At 36.9% G+C, this 23641-nt stretch overlaps 1 protein-coding gene across 1 annotated transcript in view; it reads right to left on the reverse strand.

Moving 5' to 3' along the window:
- GABBR2 (gamma-aminobutyric acid type B receptor subunit 2) overlaps nt 1-23641 on the reverse strand; it is a 449900-nt gene that overhangs the window by 262252 nt on the left and 164007 nt on the right. Inside the window, exon 3 of the mRNA XM_015854241.2 lies at nt 3271-3441. Within this exon, the coding sequence (XP_015709727.1) occupies nt 3271-3441 (171 nt within the window). The remainder of the gene's footprint in view (nt 1-3270; nt 3442-23641) is intronic.

Below are 23641 nucleotides of genomic sequence, written 5' to 3' on the forward strand. Positions count from 1 at the left end.
ATGAATATAAAACCAAGTGGAAGGCTAAATGCAATTTAACTGAATTTGAACATGACAGAGGAGCAAACAGATACAACAGAAGGCAGATTAGCAGTGTCTAACAATAACACACTAAAGTTTGAATCCTCCTTAGCGTATAAGTGCAAAAAAGTGACAGCTTTCAGTTTGAAACATGCTTTGAACTTATATGAACAAAATGAGCAATATGTAGGAAGGAACAATAGAAAACTAAGACAAATTAGAATTACTGATTAGCAAATACAGCATTACTTGAAAATCATAACATGATTTCACCTTTCTGTTTCATGGTCATATTCTGAAACCTTTACATATGCAACACTGGTGGCTCCCAACAGTTTTCAGTTATTGATAGCTAAGCATGACTTCATTCACACGACATTTCACACCAAACCATGTAATAGAGAAAACACAAACCACAAGACCATCACTTGGTTTGTATTCAAAACACAATCCTAAACAGGTAGTGCTATAGAGTAGCAGAACTAGAGGCATCAGTTCTTGCAGAATCTCCAGTCAGCTGAAAGCTCACCTGGGAACTGAAAACTGAATGTAGTCATGACTTTTCTGAAAACTGTGTATGCAACACCCATAATTCTTCAGGGATCATAAGTAATAAAGCTAGCCATTCTTTGAGAAGCAGGTTAAAACAGACAATCTCCTGAGGTCTCTTCCAACCTAAATTATCCTATGATTCTTTGTCATAGCAAACACTTATAACTAAAAATTGTGAAACAAACAACTAAAACAAAACAAAACAAAACAAAAAAACAACAAAACACTACCAAACAAAAAAAAACCCACAACATTTTACAACCTCATTTATAAACCTTTGCCATAGAACCATTAACTTTTGAAACAGGCTCTTCTCCCAGAGGATGAGAATAGGGCAGCAATCCAATAAATCTAGGTCACAGAAGCACAATGGATATGAACTTGCCCTACTTAATAAACGGAACTGATGGAGTTTGTTTATATCCTTATACCAAGAGGACTTAAGCAACTGAAGCATTAATCCAAGGAAGGGACAGCTTTAACTGTACAAACATATGTAAAGAATTTGTAGAGGATACTAATAGTGGGTTGTGCTACTGACAACCGTAGAATTCAGATCACTTCAAAAATCGTTATCAAAAGGATTTGAGTAATGCCAAGTGAGGGAGGCCCAAGTCACTCTACCTGTATCAGATATACAGATCATAGAATCATGGAATGGTTTGGGTTGGAAGGGAACTTTGAGATCACCTGCTTCCAACCCCAATGCTACAGCAGGACACCTCTCAAGACCAGGTTGCTCAAAACCCCATCCAGCCTGGCCTTTAATGCTTCCACGGAGGGGGCAGCCACAACCTCTCTGGGCAACCTGTTCCAGGGTCTCACCACCCTCACAGTAAAGAATTTCTTCCTGATATCTAATCTAAATGTACCCTCTTCCAGTTTAAAGCCATTTCTCCTCATCCTGTTGCTATCTACCCTTATAAAATTTCTGTAGGCCCCCCTCAGGTACTGGAAGGCCGCTATCAGGTGTCCCTGGAATCTTTTCTTCTCTAGGCTGAATTAGTGTTGTCTAACATTTTGCACTTTTTCATTTACATACTATTTATTTAATTTTTTTTTTCTACTTGTCAAGATTACTTTAAATCCCAATTCTGCCTCTGCAAAAGTGCTTCCAGCTCTTCTCAAATAGATACCGATTGATCATTCAGTAAACATTTTATCTCTCCCACTGTCTAGAAAACCTCTTGACAGATTCCCATCCTTCTTGTTTGACAGTGAACCACTGATAGCAGCTCTTTGAAATTATAATTTCAAGACAGAGGAGGATAAAGCATACACAGTTTTTGGCTGCTTTTTACCTCAGCACTCATTTTCAAAACATTCAACAGGTCTGATGATGATTAACCTTGGTGGCAGGAATATTGAACAGAGACAGTATCTTTCTCATGATCAAGTTTCCCCAGTTTTCTTTAGTAACAGTCATAAAATATCACATTTATCACTTACTCCATCTCCTGGAGACCTGTTATTTTGTCATAGAATTAAATTAGTTTGCTTCACATGATTTATTCTTGACAAATCCATTTTGGACATTGTTTAGCATCTTTTTTTCTTCTGTGAAATTCTTAGTCAATTATCTGTTCAAATATCTTTCCAGGAATTTATTTTAGATTGACTGGTCTATAATTCCCTTTATCTTTATGTGCATTTTGGAAAGACAGACAAAAAGGTCTCTTCCCTCCCCCTGCTTATTATCCTTGAATTCTCAGAGCTCATAAGGGAAGAATCTAAGATTTCTTAAGTACTTCAGAGTGAATTAATTGTGACAGAATTTGAAAATGTCTGACTCACCTAAGCAGATTCTAACCTGTTCCTGCCCCTCTTCACTAGTTTTAATTATATTAGTCCTCAGATCACAGTCAGCCTTTTTTTAATGAGTGATGAGGAAGGAAAAAATAAAACAGCTATGAAAATGACACTCCTCTATTAGTTTGGCCTCTCAATTAATTGGCCAACTCATTCCCTTGCCTTGCGCTAATTAATTACTTATACGATGCTTTCTTTTCACTGCTTTATTGTTAATGTCATGCTTAAGGCCCTTGCCCCATAGTCTCTTTCAATTTCTGTGAGCAAAATGTTGCTCAGTGTGAAAGTCAGAGGATTTGGGGGTGCACAATACTTCATTTTATCAGTTCTGGAGGCTGTAGTCATTTTTGTCTCAGTAAGCTCCTACAACTCTTTCAACCATACATTTAACAGATTTTCTTCCTCAGTGTTCAGACTGATGCTTAAAATAAATCAGAGCAAGAGAGGAACAAGATAAAATTAGATTTATTCTCTCTTTTAGCTGAACCAATGTCAAGATACATGCTTCCTTCAAAATCATACATTTTGTCAAGTCAAAGAGTAGAAAGGGACCCTTTACTAGAAAACTAATGTGACATTTTGTGGTTTCGTTTTTTTTTTTTTTTTTTTTTTTTTTTTTTGTTTGTTTGTTTGTTTTTTTGCACTTGGGTAGCAATGATTTTGGTGTAAAGAAGACAAAAGAAATTATGGGTAGTTTTTAACTATAGCTAGTCCCAGAAACCCTAGAATGGAAATAAGTTTACTCAGTATGGCAAATACCACCCAGAAAGAGAGAGAGATAATAAGAATAAGAAAGAGAAAAAAGACTGAAACAGCACATCTCTTAGATTTTACTTAATTGCTATTAATGGAAGAACTAGCTCTTGAAAAAAATTATGCAAAGCTTACCTCAGAGAATCTTTGTACATCCTGGGTTAAAGTTCCCACTCTCTTCCACTGGTAATACTTGAGTAACTTCAAAATTGCTGGATTCACTGCATTATCAGATGGCACTGTCCGGAAGAAATAAGGATATTTTTTCTTGTCAGCCAGCTCTGGGGTTGTTGCTGCAAATGAAAGCTGAAAAACAAGATAAAACAAAACAAACAAACAAACAACAATAAAAGGAAAGTCACAATGAGTCATCTGGCAGCCAGAAGAAAAAACTTTGTTCTTCTCAGTGTAACAAGACACAATCCTCTAGTAGTACCTTTCCTTACTGTCAGGTACCAGAAAGAGAGTGAATAATTATGGCAGACAAGCCTGCAGCATTGGAACTTGACTGGCTCCCTGTCTCTTTCACTGAAAATGTCCCCTGTGATCTCAGTTACTACATTAGTCTGAGTGGCTAACTCCATACATCTGAAAACACCAGAACTGGTACAAGGTTGAATGCTCATAGTTAATAAAACAGGAAATTTGTCAACACAAATAAAAAAACTTTACTGAATTTTTCTATCCAAATTATAGGCAGCATATTTTTAAGTCAATGATTTTCAGGTAGTGTTATTAACACAATACCTGCAGACTGACTTTCTGAAAATGCTCATATTCCTATTATATTTGCAGTTATTTTCTCCAGTATTTTTAAAGCTACTAGGAATGAATTTTTCAAGTTGATTTTTTCTTCTTTTTTAATGACCCTGCACAGCAGTTGAGGGTTTTTAAAAGAACCAATCTAACAGAAAATTATTTGACTACCAAAAAATATGCTTCTTATACAGATATATTCAATCTCTCAAATTCAACAGAATCAAAAAGTGAAGGTGAATTCAAGCCTACGTAAGAACGTGCATTTGACTGTTAAGTTTAAATTTTCTTCAGACAAGCTTCCAGTATATTTTTGCTAGAAACTTTGTTTTGAAATTCATAATAGACAGATTTGATCTGAAATAACAGCTCTCTTGATTCATGTTTATAAAATCTGGAGTTAGACTGGCAGAGATAAGACTCCATTCCTTGATTTTACACTCACAAAGAACATATGCATTGCATAAGACCTCTCATGACTGTCTTAATTAAAAACCCTAAAATCCAAACAGCTTAAAGTGTGCATAATTGGACAGTCTATACTTTACAAAGAAAAGATGCTCCTTCTTCACCTGACAGTAGCTAGACCTTCTACTTCCATGTAAGTCTTATGTATTTTCAGTATAGAAACTGCTGTTCTGTTAAATTTCATGAAGAAAGTACAATATGAGATACCGCCATATTGTGATCTTGATTTTTCGGAACCATACTGGTTGGTTCACTCAGCATCTTGTAATATCTAGTTATTAGCACTAAGTTTGTGAAGAGCTAATTTCAAGAGAAAAAGAATGTAGGTCTTCAAGGTGGAAGCACATAGCTTTTCTGTCTGGCCTTGAAGTGCTGAACATCATTTATACCCTGCACAATGAAAGGAGAAATTGACTTCAGAAATACAGCATGAACAGAAATGCCTCTCAGCAGTGTGGCTGCTTGCAATTTGGTCCCAGCAAATGACTTGCTTTTCAAGTTATTATGGTTTGGGATCGAACATAATTTGTTTGATCCTTAAGAAGAAGAAGTAAAGAGCAAGGCTGAGGTCACAGTGGTGATAAGCAACATAGACAAGGCTCATCTCATTCAGGTTCACATATGGAACAGGAAATTTTCAGAAGAAAAATATAGAAAGCCTTAGTGAGATGGCCTTCGGAGGAATATCTGTAATAGAGACAAATAAAATTTGAGCTATCCTTTGAAATCCTAGTGACTTAAATAAGTGCTTACATTAGGATTGTAATTGCCCAAAGTACTTTAGGAAACAATGATGTGAAACCTTACATCTCTTCATTAACCAAAGGAAGATGAAGACTTGTAACTTAGATTTCTCAGCTATGTAGTGATGGGAGATGAATCCAGATATACATGTAATACTAAATTACTAATTTTTTTATTTTTTTTTTTAAGACAGATCTAAATAGAAAATAGAAAAATTTTATGCGTATACAAGATTTGGAACATTAGATAAGTTCCAATATAGGCTTCTTTTTCCCACATTACAAATATCATGGTTGGTCACACTCTGCATCCCTTTGCCATTTTAATAAGACACTCAAAAGAGATGGAAAAATAACATGAAATAGTAATGTCAGTTCATCTTCATTTTTCTTTCACATAAATAAGTAAGTAAAAATATCTAACTTCTCACAAAATCATCATGCTGAGAGTTTGGGAACACACAATGAACTTAATCCAACAGTTTCAAGTACACAGAAAAAAATCATAGAATGGTTTGGGTACTTGGGGACCCCAAGGATCATCCAGTTGCAACCCCGTTGCCTCAAGCCTCCAGATCTGGTACTAGACCAGTCTGCCCAGCACCCCATCCAACCTGGTCTTGAACAACTCCAAGGACAGAGCATCCACAACCTCTCTGGGCAGCCTGCTTCAGCACCTCACCACTCTTGGTAATGAACTACCCCTGACATCTTATCTGAACTTTCTGTCCTTGAGATTAAAACCATTCCCCCTTGTCCTATCATCATATTCTACATTGGAAAGGACAAAGAAGGAAAATGAAAAAGAAAGAAACATTGAATGTTTTAAAGAACTGTAACAAAAAGATCATATTAATATGGACACAAAGAAGACTTACTGGAAAAGTATGTGATGCAGCGTGGTTATACAGAAATATCAATAAAAATTTATAAGTGATAAAATACATTCACAATGCAGTCATAGAATCATAGAATCATTCAAGTTGGAGAAGGAACATTTAGAGGTCATATAGTCCAACTCCCCTGCAATGAACAGGAACACCTACAGCTAGATTAGGTTGCTCAGAGCCCCATCCAGACTGACCTTGAATGCTTCCACAGATGCAATGTCCACCACCACACTGGACAACCTGTTCCAGGGCCTGACTACCCCTACTATAAAAATCTGCTTGCTCACATTTCTTCTAAATCTCCTCTCTATGACTGTGAAAATATTTCCCCTTGTCCTGTCACAACAGACCCTGCTAGAGTCTGTCCCTTTCCTTCTTACAGCCCCGCTTTAGATACTGAAGGGCCACTCTCAGGTCTCACTGCAGTATTCCCTTTTCCAGGCTGAACAGCTCCAGCTCTCCCAGTCTGTCCTCAAATGAGAGGTGTGCCATCACTTGGATCATTTTTCTGACCCTCCTTTGGATGTGTTCCAATAAGTCCACATCTCTCCTGTACAGAAGACTCCACATTTGGACACAGTACTCTAAGTGAGGCCTCACCAGTGCAAAGCAGAAGAGCAGTGTTACCTCCCTTGATCTGCTGCCCATGCTTCTTTTGGTACAGCTCAGGGTACAGTTGGCTTTCTGGGCTGAGAGGACAGACACTCGGCCTGGATAGCCACATTCTTTTTGGCAAGGGCTTTCTGCTTACTAGGATCGTGGCTAGATTTGTTGTCTGGGAGCCAGACAATAGGTGAGCTGGCCTCCTCAGTGGGGGGATAATCCCTCCCTGCTCACCCTGCCTGTGCCAACTGCTGTGCCATGTTCTTCTGATGTTCAGCATTCTGTTCACCATGCTCCCGGGAGCTATGGTCCCTGGAAACAGGCTTTATATGTACAAGGATTGGATGCCATCACCTTATGGCTCTGCCTATGCTGCATCAGAACCTCTGCTGCTCTTCCTGCTTCCAGAGGGGCTGAGGGGTTCCCTCACTCTCCCTGCACCTCTTTTTGTGCTCTTTTCCCACAGTTTTTCCACAGTTTTTTTGTTTGTTTGTTTGTTTTTGTTTTGTTTTGTTTTGTTTTGTTTTGGTTTGGTTTGGTTTGGTTTGGTTTGGTTTGGTTTGGTTTGGTTTGGTTTGGTTTGGTTGAGTTTGGTTTGGTTTGGTTTTTTTTGCTCTTGTGAAGAATCCCTTGGTGCAAGCCTGTAAAGTCAACCCTCTTGAGGTTTTCAACAAAATGGCACTGTCTGTGGGCTTCTAAAACCACTGCCAGCAGTGGAAACCATATTGAAGCTTATTGCTGAAGGCAATTAAGCATGAAGGCCAGATTGGGCTGACTTTCCTGTAGCAGGTAGAACTAAGGCCAAGAGGTGGAGAGTAAGGGTTTGGTGAGGATAGATGGTTTGCTAAATATCTCAAAGTGTTGGAACTAGTCATACATCAGCCTTGGGTTATATATCATAATTGATATATATACAGTAAGTCTCTGTGCATATATGTATGAATATATATAGAAAAAATATCATGGAAGAACTTAACAGATATTCTTTGCAATTGTCAGAAAAACTGAAGCTACTTTCAGGTCATCCTTGGGAAATCTTTCTTTACAAAACCTGTTTACAGTTTGATACGATTTGCGAGCAACTGCTTGAGAATTTAACATGAGTGTATTGAAGAAAACATACAAGCTATGGCTCTGGCAGAGATTTCAGAAATGAAACCATTTAAAACTGTTAAATGGAAAAGAAGATAACATTTACCATTCAACTAAGAGTGTTAACTAGAGTTCAAACTGAGAATCAAGTAGACAAAGATTTTGAAAAATAAATATTTGTATCTTCATAAAAACTCATCATTTATTAAGGCAGAAGAATTTTTACTGTCACAATGAAATCTGATCAAATTCATAAATGAAAGACTTTATTTAATGGTTACAAAACACTATTTCTTACTTTTAACATGATTTATAGGCAGTTTTGATGCCATAATGTAAGACATTTGTTTAAAAAAAAAAAAAAAAAAAAGTTTGGAAACCATCCAAAACCAAAAAAATCAATGAGATGAATTCTGCAGAAAATATGTATATAATCAAGGATTACATCACAGAACTTGAGGAAGTTTCCTTGGCTTCATGCTGCAAATGAAAGTAGAATTTGATAATGATGAGGACAAGAAAGGATACTATGCTGTACAAAATTATCACAAATGTTTCAGCCTAATATGACAGATGGCCAGGTTGAGGAATTTGATCTGAGGAATTTTGCTGAAAGGTATTTTATGAAGAAGGCATTGGAGTTAGGCATGCATTTTGATAAATTATTTTTTCTCCAGGAAGATGATACTTTCTGAAAAAGGAAAGCATTATTTTATACGAAAATCCATACAGCTTTACAGAAGGGTATTGGCAAACACTAGATACAGAAGATGAGAGAAAAAAACGAAGTGTAGAAAAGAACTGATCTGTAAAAGACGAGTACACAAGCTAGCTTTGTAACCCTATATCAGTCTGAAATGAAGTATGGTAGATTAATATCAATCTAAAGTGCTATCAAGTTGAAACAAGCATGTTCCTATTTTGGGGAAGTAAGAGTGCATTCCCTTAAGGAAAGCCAGTACATAAGCAGGAATGGTAAAAGAATAAACTCTTCATTTAAGAAAATGGGATGCAACACTAATGACTGACTAGGGGTTATGTAACAGAGGAGGGTTATTAGAGAGCTGTGATAAAGTCAGAAAGGAAAACAGAACTATATAGAGAGTGTGTGCATGATATATAGAAATCCAAAGGTTGGAAACTGGAGGACTGAAGCAATTTTAGATTGCAAAGAATTCCAGAGGGACAGGAAGCCCCAGAAAAGGGAAGCTGTTTTCTGATGATTGGCTGTTTTGCTATTGTAAGAAAGTGTTCATATTAAAATTTTGTCACTGTTTTAATACACAGATTTCTAAGAAAAATAAGAGTACAAAACAAACCCAAGGGTAAGAAGTCACCTTAACTTAAGGCAACAGGTCTGTTAAGGGACACAGTTATTTACAAGGGCTGTATTAGCTAAATAAAATGAATAGCAAAAAAAAGTATCAGCAAAGTTACTACAGGTACATAAAACCAATACGGCAGGAAAATGCATTGTCCTGAAGAACAAAAGGGGCCAGTGAGCAGAGTGGCTAAAGGAACACATCATCTCAGATTGCAAGTACTCCAGAAGCTCAAGAGACCCTTGCCTTCTGGCAAGAGAAGCCAGAAAGTCTGATCTTCATAATCCCAAACTGAGAAGGAGCTGTCACTCTACAGTGGACAAGGGCTTTGAAACAAAGCTAGTCACTATGTACACAGAGTATTATACAATGAAAAATACTTAAATAAAGAAGAATATCTTAGGTGATAGCATGATCTCCCTTTAATAAAACACATCTGCTAAAACAACTTATTCATATTTCCAAATGGTAAAATTGGGTTATTGATCACCAAAGGGATTAGCTTAATTTCCTTAGGATTCTGCACTGTGGCTTGGACAAGTGTTTTATTAATGATCCCTAGAAATTTAAATCTGCCCCGTTGCTGTGAAACAAGACTTGATAGAGAGTGTTGTATATATATATCACATATAAATTACAGATAATGCCTTTATTATGCTGATAAATCAACACTGCTAAATAAGATAAGCGCTGCTGATTCAATTGGTCAGTAGTAGCATTTATTATCATCATACCTAAAAACTGCATGCCATATTTGCTGTGTTAAGATGAAACACTCTCTGTGAACATTGAAAATGCAAACAATTATTTCCAAAAAGTATGCAGAATGTCAGAATGCTCCACAGAAAATACTCAATGATGGGCTTGCAAATACAGAATATTGTCATAGGAATATAATAAAGACAAAATATAGTTTGCAAAAAAGAATAACTGCAGCACCACACACCACTCCCCTGCATACCTTGCCAGGAGCTCTACAGCTTTGACAAACCTAAGCCAACAGTAACGCTTGAATTGAACATGTGATTCAGAGACGGGAAATAGATTGAAGCCTAACCATTACATTGTATTGTTGATTGAACAGTAACTGATAAATAGTTATATTTTATAATAAATATTGAAAGACGTAGAATGTAAAGATTTAGGTTAAATACCACCTTGCCTTGAATTGATGTTTCACTATTATTGAATTACCTCACCACTATACAAGTTATGAATGAAAGGTTTAATATAATAATGGTACTTTGAATAAGAAAACAGAGAGATGTAGTCAAAAGAGAGCCTTAAAAACTACATGATACCATGCACAAAATCACCATCCAATCTATTTTAAGGAGTGATACGGATGAAAGATATGTGGAAATGACTTTGCAAAGATGGTCACAAAAACCCATGTATTTGGAAAAAACTCCAGCAATACGAAGATACGCACAGTGACTTCATTAACAGAGGAATTGCACAGATCTTCAAAGCTGGTAAAAGCAACACATAGTAGTAATGATCAAGAAACAAAGGTAACATTTCTTATCAATTCGCCTGGTGATATGTGTCTAAATACAGAGAGTTCTGTATTTTATTTAAGAGGTGGTTCTTAAGTGGACCTAGGAGTCAAATTGCCAGTCTTCTTTACTAGCTGTACTGCAAGCCTGATTCCCATTATGTTAGTGATGTACTAACAGAAGCAGAAAGAAGAAAGAAGGAGAACTAAAAAGAATTTGTGATAAGAAGTGGTGCTTTCCAGCAGCTACAATTTTATCTGCCATAAATACTGTTCCATCATGACTCCATCATGCAGGTTTTGTGAGATTGTTATAATGCAAACTACAGTGGTATAAGAGATGCAACTAATGAACATAAAAAATAAATAAATAAAAAAAATCTGCCGTTAAGTCTATTGTAAGGGCTTCCACTGTGACATTTAGAAAAGCAAAATAAAAGCTGGAAGAAGCCATATGATGGTTCACTAGCAAGTAAAAAGGAAGGATGCCTCATCCAGGTGGGAATATGAAAACCCACATAGGATTAAACACACTGGATGTGAACTGATCTCACGGATGAACATCCCTTTCATCACCCATAACATACTACCCATCTGATTACAGCTCCTCTTTCTTTTAAAATCAGATTTTTTGCCAAATACTCTTGCTCGATATCATCTGCTGTTACCTTCATTAATTTGGTGGCTGAAATTGCTTCCACTGCCTGCCTCTTGGCACCTGGGAGTTTGTAGAAAAAATAACTTTCAGCTGGTCTCAGCTTGGAAGGCACTTGCCTGAATTCTGGTGGCATTCCAGTGAACTAATCCAATCACAGTAAAACTGACATTCAGTTGCATGCTGCTCTGGAGATATTTCAGGAAGCAATTCTGACTACTGAATGAATCAATATTTTTGAAGAATAAAGCTGAAAAACTTGTATCTATAGATTTATGGGAAAGAACCATTCGATCATGTTTGCTTCCAGATAAGACAGCCTGATATAAACGACATGGTAGGAACTGCAAATGTCTGAAAGCAGGAAATGAAGCCAGATGATAAAGTTTTGTCTTTCAGTGTTAAGATTTCCCACTCCCATATAGTTTATAGGTTATGTTTAAAAATAGTGATAGAACTGAACTTGACAAGAGGAACTTTTGTTGTTTTTTTCACTTGTTTGCTTGTTTTACTGGTCTTCAAGTAAGGGAGAGGCTGAACAGAGAAAACTGCCATGAAGGATGGGAGAGAGAGAGGGAGGGAGGAAGGGAAAAAGGAAGAGAGGGAGGGAGGGAAGAAGGGAAAGAGGGAAGGAAAAAGGGGAGGAAGGAAAAAAACAGTCTAGACTTACTAGACATTTTACTTCACCTGCTTCTTAGGAATTTTAAAACTTTATTGTTCATACCTGCCAGAGTCAAAGTTTAAGAACTTCATAGAAAAAGCAAGCTAAAGGGATTCCTAGAAGAACATTTCAAGTGAATAGTAAGTAGAGATATTAGTGTTTGAAGCAGAATAAAGATCAAATCCAAGTTTAAATAATGGGATTTTGATTTAAAATAATTACTGCCTAAAAAAGCTAATGAATTCATCTTATTTCTGAGATATGCTAAGGAAGTATATCATGGAGGAGCATGTCCAGCAGTTCAATGGTTAACAGTGCAAGCAGTGAAGTTGGAAGTGACTTTGCCATTTATATAGTGTTAATGTAGATAGTCAGCTGAATATGAGGCAGAATAACCATCTCAAATCATACCACATCTTGCACTATTTATGGAAAATAACTTTTATCCTCTTTTCATTGCATATTTCTTCTGACCATTCATTTGAAAAAGTCTAGTATGGCTTGAATAAATCTTGTAATCATGGACTGCTTTTTCTGCTCTCCAGACAGAATTTTCAGATCTATAATATGAGAAACAAATCATTTACACCTAAAACAGGTGTTTTACTTATTGCTGGAGGTTTATCAGAGCACTGAAATCAAATGTCAGGTCTGCAGAGGTTGCTGCAAAATTTGTTTTCATTTCTAAACAGGATAATAGACTAAATCTTTCAAGCATTTTAATAAATGGAACTGCATTGTGAGAGTGCATTGTATATCTCTGTCTGTCACACTCAGTTGCTTAGCATTTGGCTACTGGCCTGGATTATACAAGAATACAGCTTCAAATTCCTGTTATGCTTCTATGACAGCATTATTATTTATCCCAAATTATGCAGCCCCTACTCTGTCTACCCCCCTAGTCTATCTACCTAGCTTTTCTGGTCTCTGGTGTGTAAGAGATAATTCCAGAAATTTAGTGCAAACCAATAAGTTTGTAAGTACTTCACCTTTGGCAAAACAGGCTATGTTACAATAAGCCATAAAAATAAAACAAACAAGCAAGAAAAAAAAAATAAAAAAATTAGATCCAGACCTATTCACCTACTCACAACAGTATACTCCTGGCTGACTGCCCCAAATGACAAAGGCTGCTCTGAAAGTAATGCCTCCTATTTTATTACATTGGCCTATAATGTCAGAAGTGGATGCCAATGGTATGGCAGTGGACATTGAACTTTCCCACCAATATTCTGTAACATTTTGTTGTCATGTTTCAAATGGCAGAAGTGCAGTCTGACACAATGGCATCTTATATGGATGTGCATATGAAGAAAAGGTGTGGAACTGAATTCCCTCATGAGGAAAAATAAATAGCTTTCATTAACATCTATAAGTGCTTGCTGGGCATTTTTTGGAGACACATTTATGGAGATACATTTATGGAGAACTTCTGTGAATGTGAGAACAGTGAGGAGGTGGGGGGTGCAATTCAGCAGAGGCAACAGTGAAAGCAGGTCAGCTCCTCTGGCGCAGATACCTAGGAGTGCAGCATCCTAAGTTCATCATTGGTGCATAGGTAATGGTGGTGCCTATGTCAAACAGTGTTTTGTAGCTGAGAATTTGGTATAATTGTGCTCTATGTTCTGGTTTCCATGAAAGTAAATAGGAGGCATTACTTTTGGAGCTATCTATCATTCTGTTAGCATTGTTTGTTTGGCAGATTTCATCCAGATAACACATATTAAAACCATAGCTGTTCTCTTTACATTTAGACTTTAAATAAGATACTTATTTTATTATTTTTCTCCCTCTAAGTGATGAAAAGTAGGGAAAGGCTTCCCCAGTACAAAGGTAACTATGGAATATGGGTTGTCATTTCTTGTGAACAAATCAGCACTCTATTAGGATCAGGGAGAAGGACCACTGGTGAGAACTAAGATGAAGAACTAAAATTTCCAGTTTCCCTAACATTGCCCTAGGTCTTTTCTATTTTTCATTTCTGTTGCTGCAAGCACAGCATCTGAAGAAAAAGAGAACACAATGTCAATTCAGAATTTACTGAAATCCTTACAATTATCCTTTTTGTACAGCCTTAAGTCATGAATTAGTAGCTTGTTTATTCATTCTTTCTCTGCTTCCAAATCTAAGCAAGAAATGCCATGTTTTTCAAGCCCAAACAGGCAACTTTCTCACTGTGCAAATTAGGGATAAAGATGCTATTTGCTTTGCATGGAGCAGCACAGCTCGTAGATGCCTCATCAGGTCCCGAGAGTGATAGCACAGCACTAATACTGCACTCTGCTTGGACTAATTTGCTTTTTCTTTCAGATCTGTAACTTTTCTAATGTCTCAGCACTGCATGGTATAGTCACAACCCACTAGAAGTACTCAGAGAAAAGTCCAACATCATTTTCCTGTAAATGTACCTTCTCTAATCATGGATGAAGAAGAGTTACACTAAAGAACTCAAAGGGCTTGCTGGAGATGTTGAAATAGAGACTGGCAAAAAAAAACTGGGAGCTTTCTCTGCCAACAGATTCTGCCAATAAAATAAGCACTGTTTCCAAGGAAAATGTTTTTTCCATGCCCAACAGCAAAGTCATCCTGGTTTACATTGTCAATACAAGCCTTCTGCAGAAATGCCAATCACAATTATGATTATACTATATTTGGTATAAAAAAACATCAAATGTATATTCAGTCCTGTTCTAAATAATAACTAAGATCACATACACTTGACAGTTTTCTTTATTTGCAGCACATGGAGATTTCATCAAGATATTTTCGACAGAAAGACAAACATGCAACACCAATAAACACGTACACCTAGGAAAAGTTCATTCAGATCTTTTCAGACAATCTAAATCACAAAACCACAGCCCTATGTCATGGTTTCTAATCCTGAAATACAAATAGGCATAATAATTTTTCATGAGGAATTATATTCAATTTCTATAAAACAAAAAATGGCAAACCATCTTGGTTCAAGTACAGTTACAAAACAAAAATCTCTTCTGAATGTCACTGACAAAGTGGAACAAAGCATATGCATTTCCTCCCTGTACCGCTGCCTCCTGGACATCAGCTAATTGTTGCCTGAGTAATCCTCAATGTGTTTCTCTCAATACCTATGCCTTGAAGGTCACTTCAGCAGTTACTACTAATTTAATAAGTGTTTCTTTATATCTGCATTTGAGTTTAAGTACAGTACTTGCCCCTGGTCTTAGAATGCATTCTGGGTAGAATCCAGTAACATTATCTACACCATTTAAGATTATGTACACTTCAATTAGATCTCTTAAACATTTTTCCTTCATTCTTGCCATCATCCCTGTTCCTACAGGCTGACAACTGAATGTTTTCTCTGCTTTCTTTGTCACTTCATAACACTGTGTCATTTCATTCACCATTCAGTACAATCCCAGATATTCCTGAAAACAGCCATTACTGATCTGCTCTTTTTACCAGTTATTTTCCACAACTTCCATTCATCCATCCAGGTCAGATAAAAACTGAACTAGACCACTCTACAGCCATAGTTAATACTAAACCTCACATAGCCTTGATTTTTTTCACACACAAGGAATATCTCTGTGTTTGATCTCTGGCAAGGAGTCAGGAAAGTGCTTAAGAATAGCATTTAATTTTAAATATTTCAAGAGCTATATTGATTTGAGAGAAGGTTCTCAGATACAAAAACTCAGTACGTGCATTAGAGTTTGGTAGTGCTTATAAGTTTTGGAAGGCCAACTTACATATCTCCCCTGATTTAATCTCATATAATTCATAATTTATTACTCATTTATCACGTGTGGTGATTAAGCTGTAATTTTTAAAGTCAGTTGCCTCTTCTCAACCCTCTTTCTGTCATGCAGAGTTTTCTCAATTGCTGTTTGTTTCTATACTACATATTTTACAAAATTGTTTTACATTTTTACTTTGCACTTTTATTTTAATTTTATTATTATTATTATTAGTAGTAGTAGTAGTAATAGTCTCATGCGGGTTGGAAGGGACCTTAGAGATCATTGAGTCCAACTCCCGGGATTCGAGCCTCTGTGCTGCAGAGCGGCACTTCTACCACTTGCACCACAGGGGGGATTCGAACCCCGCGCCCTGGTGTTGCAAAGCGGCATTCCTACCACTTGCGCCACTGGGCACATACATTATTTACTATGTATCTTATTTTATTACTTTTTCTATTTGATCTTAACAGTTTACTGACTTTTACTTTCGTAATGTTGGCTACCACTCAGTACTTTTGTGTTTCTTTTTCAGACATCACTGTTGGACATATTCTTGCAAAGTGTGAACTTATTTAATGCCTTTATTGCCCTGTACATAGGACAGGCATGTCCTATGATGGAGCAAGCACTTGATAAGACAGACTGGGCGAATAGAAAGCATTTCTAACAGAGCTTATTATTGCAATTCCAGATCAGAAAATATAAATCATAAGCATTCAACTCAAGATTTCAGAAATTAAATGGATATTCCAAATGGCTTTTCCTAAAGAACTGGACTTTACTCCACACATCCATTAAAATACTGTCAGCTTTACCAAGAACACAAGAGATGCACTAACAACATGTACTAATGTATTGTACTTGTGGGTGAAGAATAAAGTAAGATTTACTATATTCATTGTGGTTTTGTTGTGTTTTCTGCCGTTTTTTTTTTTACAAGGAAGTTATTCAGAAATCCTCTGAAATTGTGTAAAGTCTTAACTGAACAGCAACAGTTAGCTACAAAAGAGAACTGTGCCTTTTAGATTTGAGACTCTTGTTGTATTTGATCACTTAACTAGTAACAAAAGTGAAAGTGACAAGTGACAGTAGGACCACCTGTCTGTTCAATAGAGCAGTTGTGCTTATTTTAATATACATATGGTATCTCTGCAGCAAGTTCACTGGAAACCCTAAAAAATAATATAGCATTCTTTGCTTTGCTTCCGTTAATCTGGTAATCATATTCACGCTGCTCAATATCCATAAACGACTGGAATTGCCAGTTTTCATTTCTACTGTACTAATAGATTACTCATTGTCTAGCTTGAGTCCTGATTTTCCCCTTGTAGACAAATTTTAATTAGACTGAGCAGGAAAGTACTTCCCAGAGCACAGATAAGGAGTGCTCAGAAGTGGCCAGCTTGAAGACTGCCTCCTGATCCATTCCAAAACAGGACTCTGAAGATAAGAAAAAGCAGGCAGGAAATCCAGCCAGGAAATAAGCAGCAGTGAAAGAGCAGGATAAGAGATTGTGAGATAGATGGACAAAGATGAGATAGAACTAGAGAGAAGTTATTCAGAGCACAGCAAAATAAAGGCATACTGAAGGGAAAAAAAAAAAAAAAAAAGAGAGAGAGATGAACAATGCAAACAATGGTGAACAAATGCAATGAACATACTAACACTAATGTTTCCAATAGGACTTTCAGCATTTATAATATGCTGAAAGCCAGGCTTTGCAAGTAGTTGAGATGTTATATGTAAAGACTGGCATCTAAGCAGCTTCATGATTACATGCCCCTTTGTTGAACCAAAGTATGCTGAGGCTAGCATGTGCATTTTAAGGATTTTCTTAAGTCTACCAAAGGAATATTACCTCCCAGCACATTTACAGCGGAGTCAAGCTTCAAGTTTGATGTGATTTATATTGGTGTATCATAACTTGTACTGACTTGCCTGGGATAAACTTTAAGGTGAGATGAATCACTCCCTAGAAGCATCTACTTCTCACCACTGTAGGCATTGATGGGAGACAACTGTGACTATATCAGATGCACACACCCACACTGCACTTGGTCAAATGAATCCTGTACAAACTGTCAGATCTATATCGATATTTAAGCATGTGATGAAGCAGTGAGACACCTATAAAGCATTTCAGCCTCTTAGCCCCACAGGATTTGTAGGTATTTGATTTCTTTGACTAAATACTTTGTAAAACTAAGTGAAACCATTGACAAGTGCCTAAGTTCTTCAAAAATCATATTAAAAGATAAATACAGATGTTATGAAATGTTCAAGTGGATTCATATCTTCACTATCCAGAAAAAAATCTTGTCATTGTGCTAAAGTTGAATTTTCACTCTAATTTATCTGTCTGAAAAGCAGCTGAAGATTCAGGTTGAGTGCCTCTGGATAGTCTTAACCCTGTCCTTACTACATCTTTCATAAGAGCTTAATATTTTCACTTTGACATAGACAACCCAAAGCAGTTCATTGTACAATGGCTTACTTTGTTGAATGAGATATGCCATTTCAGCTAGTGATTTTCGTAATGTTGTAGAGCATGGCCTCACCTCCTCAAACAACCTTGCTCTATGACCAGCAAGCTCATTTACCTTAAACTTCAAGCAACAGCCAAACAAATAAAAGCCAGTATACCTGCATCTGCTCCTTTTAAGCAGTTGTACTTAGATACACATGACTAAGACTGCAGGCAAACCCCTGGTACACACAAACCCAACAAAAGTCTGCGTTAGGCTTCATCTGAAATCACCTCTCTTGGGAGAGATGGCATTCCTGGCATTTACATAGGTTCCTGCTTCCATTAGCATGTAAATACTTCATGACAGTTTAGCTGTTGTGAACTGCCATAGGTTTTCTGCAAGTTCTTATTTACAAAAATACAAATGCGACACAAATAAAATATAACAGGAAATGCATTTTAAAGGACTAAATAAAAGACTAGGTAATACAATGTTATTGCACATCTTTCTTCATATTCTCCACACAGTATGGTTTAATTGCAGGGAAGAGGTTACTGAACAAATAGTACAATCAGACCGGGTCCATTTTTCATTTGGGGAGTCAGACACAATTAACTGCTATGACAGATGAAAGTGAAGCAGATGGGTACAGGTAATTCTCACTATTCCTAGCAGAAAATGGTGCATTACAGGCATAGAATTTCCCTTGGTATAGTGAGAAACAAACCCAAAAAGACAAAACTGAAAAAAATCTCAAACACAGACCACTGAATTGCTGTGAAGTAGTACATAATAATAATAATAATAATAATAATAATAATAATTTGGAAATATTACACGCTTGTTCCCTGCTTTGGCTACATAATATGTTGATCGGTCAATATGTCATTCAAATCATACTTGCTTCAAGTCATTTTGTGTTAAAGTGATGCCTACTTTACTGTTACTGTTAGTTACTGATCTGATCAAATGGAAATGGAATAATCATATTGCTGATGAAAGGGTTTCTTTTTCCTTTTCTTTTTCTCTTTTACTTTTTTTTTTTTTTTTGTATTCACAGAGTAGATAATAATTCAGAAATTTGGACACCAGTACTTACTGATGCTACTGAGAACTCATAAACTATACATAATGGTCAATACACATAATTTTCCTGTGTTGGCAGCCTACATCTCTCATTACCAGCAAACTTACTCATCTATTCAAGCTGTGAATTTGCAGGACACAATTCAGCATTTTGGCTGGAGGAGAATTGGTCAGGAGGGGAAAGAAGAGGGGAAAGACTCCAAAATGAATATAGTTATTTCTGGGAGTTTGTTTCTAGAAGGTACAAGACTGTTTCCCCAACAGCTGTCGAAGAGTGAGAGGCCTCTGCAATTTGTTGAAGCTGATGTTAGGTGTAAGTACATCCCCTCATCCATATGCCTTCCCATCTCTCTCCTTTCTCCTGCCATGCAGCACATTAGCCTCCTTGAGACCCACAATTTGCCACTGCATCCTTCAAACAGCCATACTTCTACTGCTTCCATAACCTCAACTCACTTCTTGAACTGTTTAGAGAAAAAGACAAGAATTGGGAGTTGTTCTTTGAAGAGGTGGAGTAGAAAGCTCAGTTTTGAACAAGATGCCAGGCAATTACAAATGATGGAGAAAGCTACAGTGATACATCTTCCTAGCCTCCTCTTCCTAGCCACCCTAGCTGGGTGAGAAGTATCTGCAAGCATCCCTGCATCCAGACACAGAACTGAGGTGGTCAGCCATCGACAGTAACATTGCCCTTTACTGGTTCCCCTGAGACTCAGTACTAACACTCAAGATGCTGCTATTGAAGAAGAACAAGATACATAACCACAGCCTGCTGCAAGTGCATAAGCTAAGCCTATTTTTGAATCACAGAAAAGAAACTGTTGTTTCTAACATTAAATATTGGTTTTATCTTTTATAAAATGGAATTATAATGAAATAGCTAAAAATTTCATACATTCTAAGACACATGCACATAGTTGCATACATATAAAATCTTCTGTGTCTTCTAATTTACCCAACAATCTCAACCCTCTCAGCTTCTCCTCATATGACAGATACCCCAGTCTTCCTCGTTACAGTGACCCATAGAAGGGTCATATGTACCTGTCTCTCTTATTCTGGGGAGCTGAAACCTTGACAAACCACTCCAGTTGTGCTCTTGCCAGGGTCAAGCAGAAAAGAATCACCTTCAGCTGCCTGGTGAAGCTCTTCCTAATGCAGCATAGGTGCTGCTGGCCAGCTTTGCATCAAAGGGCACATTGCTAGCTTATGTTCCATTTGTTTTCCACCAGGAGCCCCACAACCTGTTCTGCAAAGCTGCTTTCCAGCCAAACACTCCCCAGCCTATAGTAGTAGATGCCCTGGATTTCTTTCTCTCAAAGGGCAGGACTTGGTATTTTCTTTTGCTAAGCTTCAGATTTTGTTCAGATTCAGTCAAATCTCCAGCAGCTTGACATCACACTGAATGGCAGTGCCAAACATCTGCAAATCTGCCGAGGATATGCCCTGTCCCGTCCATAATCTTGATTATTAATTAAGGTATTAAGTAGTACTGGCCTCAGTATCAACCCCTGTATAATCTTTCTATATATTGCACGTGTACTTAAATTCTATACTTTTCCCCTTGTCAGATATTTTCAATAAAAAAATAAAACAAAAATAAATCTTAGTAAAATAAAACAGTCATAAATATGACTTTTGAAATATATTAAGATGCAGATCAAAATTAGAGGTCCAAAGCCGGATAATATGTATGGTATATCCCTCTATTTTGCTTACAGGCAACAAATTGATAACAGAGCAAATGCACTACTTTGTAAGAATGATGTCCTCTACCCCTACTATTCATACACAGTTTTAGAGAAAATACCTTCACAAAATCCAAACTGACAGCATTCAGCTTCAATCATTTTTATTGTTTCTATATATGCTGTTACTGTTAAGTATTTCAGACTCAGGTATCCAGCTTACTGTCTCATTATTTAGATGGCTGCCAATGAAAAAAAACACCACAGCATTATTTGAGTCACGCAATTCCAACACATAATTTCATGAATGTGAATGCACAAAACTCACAAATGCAGTCACTGCTTCTGAACTCAGAAACTACCATCTATCTAATAAGTGCAGATTAGACAACAGCTTTAGGTTTTTAACCAATGGTGCATTTGTTATCATCTCACTCATCTTCATGAAGCCTGAAAGAAAACAGTCTATTGGATAAATGGGGAAAAAACAACAACAACATGACACTGAAATTCAGGTTGTTTACAAAAATAGGTAAATATCAGCGAATGGAGTGCCTATTGAGTTGGTAAGAGTTCACAAGAGCTCATGACCAAGAACAGGTACGAGAACTGTCTTCTTTAGCAAATTAATATGTTTATTATGTGTTATTATAAGCAATACTTGTAGTTGTTGAAAAAAAACAGGATTTCAAAGTCTGAGTACAGTTGCTTACCAGTCCAGAGACTGTTATAAATGGTTGTGGCAGAGACAGTGAAAATCATCTATTTATTACTGCAAAAGTCAACATTTGTAGATAAATACTGCTTTTTGACCTATTGCATTATAGACTAATTGGTAATTCTGTGTATTCCATTGGTAACACTAGCAATGTGATCATTATTTACACACTTGCGAACTTCACACATTAACAGCAACATGACAAGTTAAATACTATAGGATATCCGGCCAACTGACATCTTTAAAGGTTTATGTTCTATTGCTAACTCTTCAGATGCTCACTGTAGTTCCCTACACGGATAACAAGCAGACGGTGGAAGCTGCTGGCATAACACTGCAACTCTGGCAATTCTTAGTTGGAAGCTAAATCTTCTAATCCTTGGGCTGCTTTCAATTATATCAAGATAGGAAATTGCATGGAACTGCTCCCAGGATAAGAATTTTATAAGTGGCTCTGTTAAAGCACATCCTGGCAATGAACAGAGTATGGCCACAGTGGGATCCAGCCACCTTCCTTCTTGACATCGCAAGGGCAACTGTAAGTTATAAAGACAAATGTAATATTTTTAATGGAATGAAATTTATCAGCTGATTTACCAGCTAAAATAACTACAGAGACTTTCTAAAATTATTCATGCTTTTTCTTGGAAATAGGATTTCACCAGAGCCAAGGAAAGATGGACAGAAGCGAAGATGCTGCGAATTCTGCATGTCAGGGTCTGCAGCTGTCACAGATATTGCTTGAAAGTCAGCACTGCTTGCAGCCATCAGGAGCCCCACAGTTCAGAGTTCAGGGGTGTTACACAGCCTGTCAGGCAGCCAGCAATGCTCCAAGCTGACATTAATCACCTGCTTTGGGGTGCACAGCTGTTGCCAGAAGCTTCAGCAAGTTGGCAGTGCTAGTACCAATTTATTTCACTTTGCAACAAATGCTGGCATACGGGCATTGCTTATCATTTCTAAGGAGCTTTTTGCCAAGGTTATTAGCTTTCACAGTCAGCTAGGGCTACAGTAATGGGAGATTTCAGACATTTTAAGAACATTTCTAACGGTAATGCCTAACAACAAAGAGTACCTTTGGCTATAGTAACTGTGCATACAAACATTGCTAATATGTTGGCAACTTTCCTAACAATAACCAAGTGCTTGCCACTACTTACAGCTGTGAAAGCATTAGTCAGTGCTTCAAACACTACTGCTACATCAACAACAAGTATAGAGTTTAATGAGTAATTCTTACAATATTAGGAGATATTCTGCCAGAGCCCTGTGCTTCAGCTAAGTCCCTCAGCAGGGTATATCAGCCCAGACTCAGCACTGTGCTAATAAAGTAACACTGATTTTGAGCAATGCCGAAATATTGAAAGCTACTCTGCTGGGATCACAGAGAGAGGCTCTACTTTTGAATACTGAAAAAAGTCATTAACACAGATGAGAGACAGTCAACAATTTTAACGTAAAAATCACTGTCATTACACACAAACACACAAATAGATTTTTTTCTATTATTTTATTTTAAATCTCATTTGAAAACAAAAAGGGAAACACTCAACACCAGTAAGATGTGGAACTATTACATCTTATCTCAAAAAGGAGACATTAAAGTAAAATAATTTCAGAAATACGAAAGCTATATAGCAGTTCAGTCTCTGAATCCTGTAGCACAGAAGTATGTTTTAGCACCATTCCGCTAAAGAGCAGGAAAAAACCTGCCAAATCCTTGATTATTCTCAAGCTTCTCCTCAAATTCCATGGGAGAACTTTTGAAAATTTTTCTTCTTTCATTAAAAGGAGAATTTTTTCTCCAAATTAAGGAAAATCTGATAATGTCTTATTTCTACTCTTCTAAAGGAAAAAGGTGCATCATCTCTCATTCCCTTATTTTGTATTGAAAACACACATTCTCTCCTGCATTATTTTGGCTAAATTTGGTTTGCAATTTATATGCTACGCCTTTAAAAATGTGAAATTAACATTAATGCTCTGATATATTGTCAAAAACACGTTCAAAAGGTAAATTCATTTTTAAAACTGTTGTCAGATGTTGAAATACACAATTATACTGCAGAGCTGAGAGCTAAAAGTAGCTTTTGCTTCCTGCCACTATTGATACCTTCATAACCATGAAGG

Source organism: Coturnix japonica, chromosome 2 (genome assembly GCF_001577835.2).
Source record: "Coturnix japonica isolate 7356 chromosome 2, Coturnix japonica 2.1, whole genome shotgun sequence".
NCBI lineage: Eukaryota > Metazoa > Chordata > Aves > Galliformes > Phasianidae > Coturnix > Coturnix japonica.